The sequence below is a fragment of the Felis catus genome, chromosome A1 (genome assembly GCF_018350175.1).
Source record: "Felis catus isolate Fca126 chromosome A1, F.catus_Fca126_mat1.0, whole genome shotgun sequence".
NCBI classification, from domain to species: Eukaryota; Metazoa; Chordata; class Mammalia; order Carnivora; family Felidae; genus Felis; species Felis catus.
The window spans coordinates 57234830-57246578 of NC_058368.1; the positions used below are offsets into that span (position 1 = coordinate 57234830).

General features: G+C 40.1%; 1 protein-coding gene across 1 annotated transcript; it reads right to left on the bottom strand.

The window, feature by feature from the left end:
• Positions 1–203: 203 nt before the first annotated feature.
• SLITRK1 (SLIT and NTRK like family member 1) lies at positions 204–5983 on the bottom strand. The gene is made up of 2 exons (XM_003980471.6): positions 5136–5983; positions 204–4630 (listed from the first exon to the last, which is right to left on the bottom strand). Exon 2 carries the CDS (start codon positions 4575–4577, stop codon positions 2487–2489), a length of 2091 nt encoding a protein of 696 aa, XP_003980520.2. The 5' UTR covers positions 4578–4630; positions 5136–5983; the 3' UTR covers positions 204–2486.
• Between the last annotated feature and the right edge of the window lie 5766 nt (positions 5984–11749).

Genomic DNA, 11749 nt, shown 5'->3' on the forward strand with positions numbered 1-11749 from the left:
CAAATAAATCTACTGATTGCTTACAGGGAACCCAGTTGTACTCTCCAAAAAAAGAATTCAGTCCTTGATAAGAAAAAAATAAATAAATAAACAGCCCATAATATTTGTCAGAGGATAGTAGGTTACAATTTCATCACTATGAAATGCAGTCCACAAACCAAAGAATCAAGAGAGAAAATGATGAATGGCCTTAGGTATAGTCATGGTTTATAATAAAGATTTTATTTAAAAACTGTTAAAATAAATAATACATACTCTAGAACATCACTGTTCTGGGAAATTACTTCTCTTTAGAATATGAGCTCTAGAAGGCAAATCTTACTACTACTGCTCTGGGAGTTTTCATTAGCTGATTTACAATCATATATATATATATATATATATATATATATAATCATATATATATATACTTTTTTTTAATCTGTGGTCTGCAGTCTTTTAATACACTTCTCCAAGGTGGATATGTGGTGGAATGCAGACCCCCATCAATATGTGTAGTTTTGCTTGCTGTTTGTCCCTTAACTGCTGATAAATAGACTGCTTAGAAATCCCAGAGGGATATGATTGAGGCCAGGTTACACTGGCTCATAAAATTCAAACAGTTCAATGCTTTTCTTGTTAATTACTAGGCCACAACCAGAAATCCGAACGATGGGAGAGAAACACTTCTTTAGGATAATGATTGATTTTCATAAAGATGAGTGCTTTAACAAATTTCAGTATGCAGTTGTTGGGGCGGGGAGGGTGGGTGGGCACTAATTAGTTTTACCGTTTTCAGCAGATGTTGAATTCAAAACGCCAGCAGCATCTCAAATGCCAGTCATTAGGGCTGTCTTTCATCGAAGAGTGCTGACCAATGAAATCTCCACTCTGTTTAATGAGACCGATCTAGGCAGAGTCAATTAAATCAAATCTCTACTAACATCCTTAATATATCTGCAGTGTGTGCAGCAGCAGTAGAAGCAGCAGCGAGGGATTTCCAGTATTAATAAAGGGATTCACTGCCGCATAAGGAGAAGGGGAAAAAGGGGCGGAGGGAGGGAGGGTGTGTTGGGGAAGACCTTGCTTTACAGACTGGGGAGAGCTGGAAAAAGCCCGGGTGCGGATGGAGGAGGAGGGGAGCTACGTAAAGGATGAAAAGCTAAGTAAAACGCTTAAAGAGCCTTGATGTAGTTCTAGAAGGGATCCACCCCCAACCGTCCCCCTCCCCCGTCCCTTCCACCGCAAATCCAATTTACCAGTTGCAAACATGAAGCTGGAAAAATGTAAGGACCCAGAGTTGAAAACATTTTCACTTTAATACTGAAAAAATATGCCATTATAAAATCCTCGAATAGAATTAGTAAGTTTCACGTGCTTCCTCGGTTCTTTTTTCCTACTTTATAAGTAAGATTTACACCAGCACAGAATTGCTACCATAAGATCGCAGCCTAAGCACTAGAATGACATTAATTGGTCATGCTTAACTGCCTCAAAATCTTTTTTTTTTTAATAATTACACTGATACTATAATAGAAATCATGGGTACTTATTTTACATTCAGATGAAAGGCATTATTGGATATGTCTAGAAAAATATTCCCCCTCAAAAAAAAATTAAAACATCACCATCAAAATAAAAGAAAGAACCCAAAACAACCCCTAAAAACTCCGCTCAACAAAATACATTTTTAACTCATAAAATGGACCGATGATTAGCCATGCAAATGTCTTAAATAAAACCTTTACATTTTTTTTTCACAGTAAACGTACGTACGCTCTGAACTGCCTACCGATCACAAATAATGGTGAAATGGCACTTTCTGATTATACTGTGTTTTGTTTATAGAAAGTTTGATACGATGGGACTTATCAGGTAAGAGGGTGGGTGCTGTGAACGTGACGCCGTCTCCAGTCGCCGAGGAGGGCAGCGTCCCTGGAGCGCGTGGATTCCATGCGAGCCATGCAGCACTTTTTGTTTTTGTCAGAAGTCAAAGTTATTTATTTACAATACATTCATGCCTTCGTGCAACTGCCCGTCCCTGCATAGCCAACAGGGAGCCATCACGCCCCCCCCTCCTCACGGGGCTAATCCACAGGGGGAAAAATAGATATCTATCTCTCTATATAGATGTGGGGTACACGTATATATGTATAGGACCGCAGCAGACATCCCGGTCAGCCCCAACGCAGAGGGCTAGTTCTTCGAGCAGGGCCCCTGCTGGGTTTTATCAAAAGGAGCTCGCTGCAAAGAGCGATTTGGCAGCGCTCTCCCAGCTCACCACAGTCTGCTCTTTGTTTCCAGAAGGGAGCTAAGGGGTCAAACCCTCTCAGCGGAGCGAGTTCACAGTTATTTATTTACTTATGTCCATAAAGCCTTGGGGCGCGCTGGACTTGGGTCTGGGCTCCTCTGACCCCTGGGATGCCAGCCGGGTAGGGGATTGGTGGGGGGGGGGGGGGAGGGGGCGCATCGCCTTCCCGCTCCCCTGCTCTCCCCGGGCTGGGGTCTTAGTCTGAGAGTGAGTGGGAGCCACAGTCATATACTCTGTGGGCCCCATCTGCGTTGTAAGGCCCATTGTGCCAGTAGGAAGAGTCACAGACTGTCTGTAGGGAATTAATTTCGGACGCCGAGGAGTTGGCGTCCCTTCTCTTAGATCGTTTTCTATTCCTCAGGATAAACACGAGCATGCCCACTACAGTGAAGGCGGAGGTGACAAACACCAGCAGCAGTCCCGGGACCAACACCGAGATGGACACCCTGCTGGTGTCTAGATAGGAGTTGGAGTGCGTCCCGGTCTCCGCCAACCCAGTGCTGTTTTTACTGTGCGAAGTTAGCGTGGGCGAGATCCTCGCGTACAGCTGGGGGCAGATCTCGTCATTGGAGAGGAGCATGAAATCCTTCCTAAAGAAGTTCACCGGCGTCTCACACTTGAGGTCGCTCATCAGCACTTCGGAACCCAGGCGTTCTGCCCATTGCTTAAAAGGCACAATGGTGCAGGAGCACTCCCAAGGGTTTCCGTGCAGGTCTATCTGGATGATGGAGGTTAACTGGTCCAGTACCCCTGCCACTGGAAGGTACATGAAATAATTGTTGTGCAGACTGAGCTTAGAGAGCGAGACCCCAGCGAACACGTCCACGGGTAGGGACCTCAGCAAGTTGTTGTTGAGAATGAGGATCCTTAGTTTGGGCATGGCATTGAAGGTGCCAGGAAGGATGAGCTGGATTGCATTGTACTCCACGTTCAGGTACTCGAGGTTTTGCAGCCCGGCGAATTTCTCCCGGGACAGCGTGTCCAGGTAATTGCTATCCATATACAGCCACCTGAGGTCCAAAAGGTTCTTAAAAGTGTTGTTCTCTACGGTGGCAATGTTGTTGTTGCCGAGGTCTAACAGAATGAGATTCTTGTAATCCACAAAGTGCGATTTTCGGATGCTATGTATCTTGTTATCTCGAAGGAAAAGCTCCTGCACATTGGAAAGCTTGGGCTTCAAATCAGCCAAGCTGCTCACGTTCCGGTTGTTGCAGTTCATCTTTAAACCCGACCCTGGGATGTGGTCGCAGCTGCAGCCCCCAGGGCAAGGCAAGCCATTGGTTTGGGGCTTGTTTCTGGCGCCGCCGGTCGCTATCGCAGCAGTGGGTCTTATTTTGATCTGCCAGTTGCCTGGGATCTTTGTACCTCCGTTTGGAGCAGACCCTGGGGTGGCATGATCCTCTTGCCCATTTGTCTTGAAAGGAGTTGGCAGGGGGCCAGGAGCGAAGGTCTCTTCTTGGGCAGGGGGCGCCGGGAGACTGGAATCCACTCTGTTTTTCAAAGGACACAAGTCCTGTTCTGTGGTTTCATTGAGGTCTTTCCCCTGCAGTCTGGTGGGGGCTTCACAGACAACTCGGCCGATCAGAGCATTTTTGGGAATGTTTTCCAGCCATTCTTTCAGGGAGAGGAGATCACAGGTGCAGTCCCACGGGTTATCCTCTAGCAGGATCTCAGCAATGCCAGGGATTTGCTCCAAGACCTCCTCATAGGGCAGCGTTTTCAGCCTGTTTCCCCGGAGGTCGAGGTGGGTGATGGGCACATACTGGAACACGTTGGCAGGTAGGGTGCTGATGAGATTGTCATTTAAAATGAGTACCTCCAGCTTGTTCAAGTCCTGGAAGGCCCCCGGGTCTATATCCCGTAATAAATTAAAATCGGCCTGGAGGTATTCCAGATCGTCCAGACCCAGAAAAGTCTGCTTTCGAAAAGATTTGATCTTGTTGTTGTTGATGTGCAGCCTTTTCACCAGCTGCAGCCCCAGAAAAGCCCCAGGAACGATTTCATGCAAGCCATTGTTTTCCATGTGCAAACTAACCGCATTATAAAAGTTAGCAAACTCATTAGGGAAAAGTCGAGTGAGGGAATTACCATGCAGAAATAGATGGTAAAACTGGGAAGTCGGGGCGGTGAAACGCTGCAGACTTGTAAAGCCCTTTTTTTCACAGTCTACGTGCAGGTCCCCTTCTATCTCATTGCAGGAACAGATCTTCTCTTTACAAACGTCCCCTGTAACGTTTCCAGCGGCAAAACAAAGAGACGTCTCCAGCAACAGAATCCAAAGCAGCATTTTTAAAGCGAGCAATTCATCCCCGATCTCATCACAAAGTAACAGCGACCATCCTGCTCGCCACAGACACAATTCAAGTTCATTTAGTGCTCCAATGTCCGAACCCAGGGAAGGAGAAGAAAAGGGTTTGGGGGGGTGGGGGTGGATTCCTTCCTCCCTAACCCCCCCGCACTGCAACAACCCAGGCGCCAGTCAATAATTATATCCACAAACTATCCAGGCACGTAGTGCAAGGCAAGCAAAAAAGAAACAAAAAGAAACAAGAAGAAGAAGAAGAAGAAGAAGAAGAAGAAGAAGAAGAAGAAGAAGAAAGAGATGGAAAGAAAAGTAGAAAAAATAAACCCACTCTCCCTCAACCCTTTAAAAATTACCAAAAGAAGTTAAATATATACATATAAATTAAAAATACACCCTTACAGAATCTGATCTAGTGGTCCTCACTAATCAGGAAGGGAACAATGCTAGTAATTAGAAGCAAGTGCATGTTAGAGAAACAAGCAGAGGGTTTGCAGCGTAGTACAGGCGCACTGCCTGTGCATGGCTGTGCGTCGGACTGACCTTGCCTCTCTGATACAAAGCAGGGTTTTCGGCGGCTTCTGTAGCTGAGGCGGCTGATGGAGTTCTTGCTGTGGTTGCAGGTTGCCCAGAAGTCCCCCCGAGGTGCTGTCCAGTCCCCCCGGTGCTGAAATCACGCCCGACCGAAAGGACTCACGCTGCCGAGCCAATGGCGCTGGAAAATTTCCGCAATCGCTGCGTTTTGTGGCTGTCCATCCTTTTCCTTTCCTCCCTTTCGGTCCTCTTCAGCCGTTTTTTCTGGGCTCCAGCTCTCGGTTACTAGCTCTTCTTTTCTTTTTCTCCTCTTTATTCTGCTCTTTCGGAATTACGTGGAGGGGGCGGAGGGCGGGGGGCGAGTTGTCTGAGGGAGGGAGAGAGCGCGAGAATGGGGAGGGGGTAGAAGAGAGTTGCTAAGAAGCTCTGCTTGTTCCAGCCTGGTGCACTCTGAAAGATCTGACACCCTCTGCTGATCTGCAGTAGCAAAAATCCATCTGGTGAGGGAATGCTGAAGGAAAAAAAAAAATCAATCCACGTACAGGGCAAGCGTTAAAAATGTGGGCATTAAAGGCTGTCGATCCAGATAGACGCTTATTTCAAATGGATTATTTAATTCTTTTTTGCGTGCTGAAAACTTTACCCTTTCCTTTCCTTAATGACCTCACAGCCCCCACTGGCTCCAGCGTTTGGAAAGGAGTGCTTTTAAAACATTTATTTCCCAATGGCTTGAATAAAATTAGTGTCAGGGTGTCAAGCGAACAGCAATTTGAGGTAATTATACTGCACGCCATTTTCATCGGTGCTTTAAATGCATTTCTTCCGTCTCTGCAGTACAATGTTTTATGCTATTTGATGTCTTTGAAACCTTTTTTTTTTTTTTTTGGCTATGTTTAAAGTGATTATTTGGAACATATAATCGTATCATATATTTTTTTTAAATAATATACTTGGGTATGAATTTTTTGTTGCATGGATATAATTTAGGCACATACTTTTTCTTTTTTAAACTTGGTATAGAATTTTAGTCAATTTGGTTGTTGAGAGTTAGGTTTCTCTGATGATATTTCTTGAATGTTATTTAAGTCTGCAGGGTGAAAATACAATGCCTGCTTGCGTCTTTGATTCCAGACCCGAAAGCTTTCACAGAGAACCGGAAAAGGAGGGAGGGAGCAGGAAAAAATCCCAATATGATTCGTGAGTGCTCTTAAAAACCCACTGGCAGACTGGCACGCGCACCACACACACACACACACACACACACACACGCACGCACGCACTCACTCACTCACTCACTCAGACACACTCACAAAGTTTCCGAATTTGAACGGACGATTTTAAAACGCATACAAGTAAATAACCAGTTGCATTTTGAGGGAGAGAGAGGGGGAGTGGGGAGGGAGAGAGAGAGAGAGAGAGAGAGAGAGAGAGAGAGAGAGAGAGAGAAATCGCTGGTCTCTAAGGCCCTGTTCGAAGCTTCTCTGCAGGTAGCTAGCAGTTTCTCTTCTCTGGGTCACTGGTGCTAGTGGAGCTTGGCTAGGGCTTTTCTCAGAGAAGGAATCTCCGGTTCCTCAAACTTAGATGGAGCTTATAAAAACCAAGTTCTACAAACACCGGAGAGGTGAGAAATGGTGAGAGACTGCTGCTTGTCAGCTGTTCTGCTGACTTTTCTTATTAGTGTCAAAACCTTTTCAGTGAATGCATTTTTAAAATTGTGCACATTTTAGGGTTTGAATTTACAGGACATGATGGTGATGGTGATGGTGATGATGATGATGATGCCCTTTCTTCAGTCGAAGTAGAAATATGTTTACATCAGTTTCCCTTTCAACTATGTGTTATGCAATTGGATAGCTGTTAATATGCCTGCTAATAATCTGAATAAAAGATCCAATATTCAAGGATGTGTGCATTTTGAAAAGACTGGAGAGTTAAAGAATTCCGGGAAGGACTAGAGATAGGGAAATTCAGAGAAGTGTAGAGGAAAATTTTTTCTTGGGTCCAGAAGCTAATTCTTTGGGGGAGGCAGTTTTCGTATCTATAGATAATATTTTCATATAATCAAATGCATTGTCTTCTGGTGAAATTCAGCCGGAGAGCATGGATGAAGGTTCAGTGTGTGTGTGTGTGTGTGTGTGTGTGTGTGAGAGAGAGAGAGAGAGAGAGAGAGAGAGAGAGAGAGAAAGAGAGAGAGACACACAGAGAGAGAGAGAGAGACTGAGAGAGAGAGACTGAGAGAGAGGCGAGGCCTTTTTTTAGACAACCTATTACACTCCTAAAACAATTCCCTTCCTATTTAATTTAACCCATTACCACATGTAGAAAGAGAAAACGCTTAATCTGAAACCATTTCACTGAAAAAATGCTATGCAGTAGAGCTGCAGAAGTGCTGGAGGAGTTATACTGAAGGGAAGGATATTTCTGTATCTTTGTAATAGGACTCAGGTCTGAAACTTCTTAGCCCCAGAAAACACCCTGTGAAAGGCAGCCTCTTTCAGTGTCTGTGATTGATAGGGGTAAGTAGGCTCTGAAGGGGAGACAGAAAAATGCTGTCTGTTTAAGAAGAAAAGTATTGATGGTAATCATCTAAAATCACACTTTTTCACTTAATTAGTTACTTGTTTATTCAACTTGCTGAATAAACTCTTTATATGAAGAGACCGAAAGAACATATTTCAGTTGATTTTAAATGAACAGAATTGAGGTAGCAAGCAATTGATATTCACATTTCACCCCTCCCCCACCCATTAAATTCTCTCTCTCTTCCTTGATTGCTTCTTGCCTCTCCAAGCACCAGTCACATTAGAAAATTTACAATCAGGGTTTTCCTACTTAGACACATTACAATTTGAGGGGGGGAGTTACCCTCCTCAAATAGTTTATTACGTCTGTACTCTAAGAAAAGGTGTGTGGTAGTGTCAGATGAGCAACCAAATCAGAAGAAAATATTAGGTAATATTACCTAGATGAAGATATTCAATACAAAGTTGCAAGCTAACAACACAGATACACACATGTAGTTCCTTTGAAAATGCACCCTCATTAATTAGCCAAAACATGTTTCTTAAAAATATTATTGTCCTAAAAATTCATTTCAGAGAAATAAATCAGTCCAGGAAAGCACTCCCATCCCTCCAAAGATTAACTCTTCAAGTACAACAGTAAATTTCTTGGTGGGAAATAAAAAAAAATATGGCAATGTGTATGCGATCTAAACATTTCTAATGCCTTAGGGGAACATTTCTTAGGCATGAACTCTTTTTAAAAGGGTTCTACTGTATCTATTTGAGTTCAAGTGAACTACTTCAATTGCTTTGCCTCTCATAACAGATGATCTCAGGAGCCTGAGATAAAGGATACTCCAGATGATGATGAGAACTGATAATATTTGCTCAGGGCTGTAGTTTTGCTTCTGGGCTGTGGCTAGAAGGATTTCAACTGTATCATTAAAAGTTCATGTTTTCTTATTCTTCTTCAACAGTTTCATCTCTTAAGTGACAAAAGCTAGATATACATATCACAAAATCATTATGATTAAAAATAGAGTTATCAGTTTGTTATCTATTTCCCCAAGTGGCATCAAATTTCCAGATGTTTCCATGCATATGTGTACTGCATATTTAAGATGGAAGAATAGAATATATAACAAATATTAATTTAAAATATTAAATATCTTAAGATATTTAGTTTATTTATTCTGCACAATAATTTTAAAAGTATTCAGTTTTGATTTTTAATTAAAAAAAATTCTTAATGTTTATTTATTTTTCAGACAGAGAGACACAGAGCATGAATGGGGGAGGGTCAGAGAGAGGGAGACACAGAATCTGAAACAGGCTCCAGGCTCTGAGCTGTTAGCACAGAGCCCAACGCGGGGCTCGAACATGGACCGCAAAATCATGACCTCAGCCAAAGTAGGCCGCTTAACCGACTGAGCCACCCAGGTGCCTCTGATTTTTAATTTTAAAGAAATACATTTTTATTTAAGAAATACAAAATTATATATAGGAAGTCCATCTTTTAGTCTTCTCTCATCCATGATTTTTATTCCAGAGGAAACTACTGAAAACTTGTGTATAGTGAATTTAATATTGTTATTCTATTTTATAGATGCTTAAACCAAAACTGAGGAGTATTGAGTAATCTACCAAGATTGAATAATACCAGCTGACTTTGCCAGAGTTAACAAAACTACACCCTCATGAGCTAAACTTTTATTCCTACTTGTAAGTCCTTATTTGCTCTAAATCTGTTACTTCAGGTAAGCTCCCCATGGGTCAATTTCCTTACTAGCAAATTAATTCATTGAAGTTTGTGGAATTTTTGTCCCTTCATGCTTTTTTTCCTGATTCCAAAATCTTTAAAAGTGATTTCAGAAAAATCCGAATGTCTCTTGCCTCCTTAGACTTTTTACATTTGGAGTTGGGATATTTTATTAATGTATTTGCATATTCACTTGGCCTTGAAACCAAGAATAAATGTAATAACCACTGTAGAATAGAATTCACTGGTGCTGACTTTAATCTACTACTATCCTTGCTATTTCACAAGATAAAGGAGTTGTTGGAATTCTTTCTTCTGTAATACAGATTGTAAACTAAGAGATGAGAACATAAATCAATTATACCTATAAACTAATATGCTTAGAATGTAAGATTTCCCTCTATTTTTCTATAGTTTCTTTTTATGTTTGTAAACAATTTTCTAGGAGTGGAATACCAAGATAATTATCACATTACATGACTTCTGAAGGCAAAACCATAAAAGATATTTTTAAATTACTTTTTATAGTTGCTTTTCAAAATGTAGCTTTTATTTATAATGAAATAAACAGTAAACTAAGTAGGACACATAAAAATACTTTTACATTTTTACTTGTGACTTGAGATATCCTTTTTTCATATTCATATTACTTTAAATTTTAAGCTGCTTTGAGTCACGTTTGGCCATTTTCAAGTGGAACTGATGTTCTCATAAAGTCTCATTGTCTAATAAAACTCATGTGAATCACTATTTTGGACATATTGGAGAGGACACTGATCAAAAACATAATTTATATGAAGGGAAATGCTAATCAATTATTTTTAAAAATTTAACATAGATCACACAACCAAATGTTTGCCTGGAAAGGGTAACAGTTGACTTAGGTGTATACAATTGTCTCTTGAACAACCCCTTGCACAGTTGAAGATCCATGTATAACTTTTTACTCTCCCAAAATTTCACTGTTAATAGTCTACTGTTGACAAGAAGGCTTACCAATAACATAAATGGTCAGTTAACATATATTTTGTATATGATTATATACTGTATCTGACAGTAAAGTAAGCTAGAAAAAAGAAAAGACTATTAAGAAGATCATAAAGAGGATAAAATACATTTATAGTATTGTGCTGTATCTATCAAACCTATTTTGTTCAAGGGTCAACTGTGCTACACTGTATTCTGTACTATACTACCATGAAGTAAGAACACATATTCCTCCAATTGTTTATATTAATGGGTGCCTAAGTATATAACTATTAAGAACTGTTAAAACACAAAATTCAACTGAATAAAATTTAAAGATTTTATTGGCTTTACTCAATGATTCATGAGTTCAGCAGCTTTCTATCTAGCAGATAGTGAAGTGCTCCAAAGAGCTGTCCAAAATGAAAAAGACTTTTGTAGGCAGAAGGCAAGCATGAACAAAAAAGTTATACTAGCAAAAATCAGAGTGGTTGTGGCAAGGTCACTTTTCTTCAGAGCATGGAACGAGTTCTTAGAGCCGATAACCTCACTCATGCTGATTTAATATTCTACTTCTGGGAGAGCCAAAATGAATTCAGTATTAGTTTGGTGATGTGGGGCTTAGCATAAGCAACTCCATCTTGGGCCTGTTGTTTTGTTTTTAACAGAACTTATTTTACTTTTAAAAATTTGTAAGATACTGCAGATAATTACTCACAGAAAAGGAATTCTGTGTTATGTACAAATTACATATTACATTTTTAAGATAAAGCGATACATGTTACTAGTGGAGCTTTTGGAAAACACTGAAAACAACAGCAAAAAAATAAAATAATATCTACTGCATTCCAACACCCAGAAATTAGTAAAAACATCCACACATATATTTTGCAATATACTTTTTGCACTTAACATTTATTTGTGAACATTGTTCATATTCCTTGTTATTAAACAACAATTATCCATCATTATATTATATTATATTATATTATATTATATTATATTATATATTTTATATTTTATATTTTATATTTTATATATTATATTTTATATATTATATTTTATATATTATATTTTATATATTATATTTTATATATTATATTTTATATATTACATTAGAGGCTGAATTCCTTTGTACGGCATAGAATAATTCATTGAATTAATTTCACATTGTTGGATATTTAGTTCTTACTAAAATTTTTACTCTTATAAATAATGCTGCAAAGAACAACCTTGTGCTCAAATCACTATGAACATCATCATTTATCTTCTTATTATAGATTCCTAGAAGTAGAATTGCCAGGTCAAAGTGTAGGAATAATATTAAGACTTTTGATACAAACTGACAAGTTGCCTACACAAAAATTTTGCCAATTTATATTCTATCCATGGTA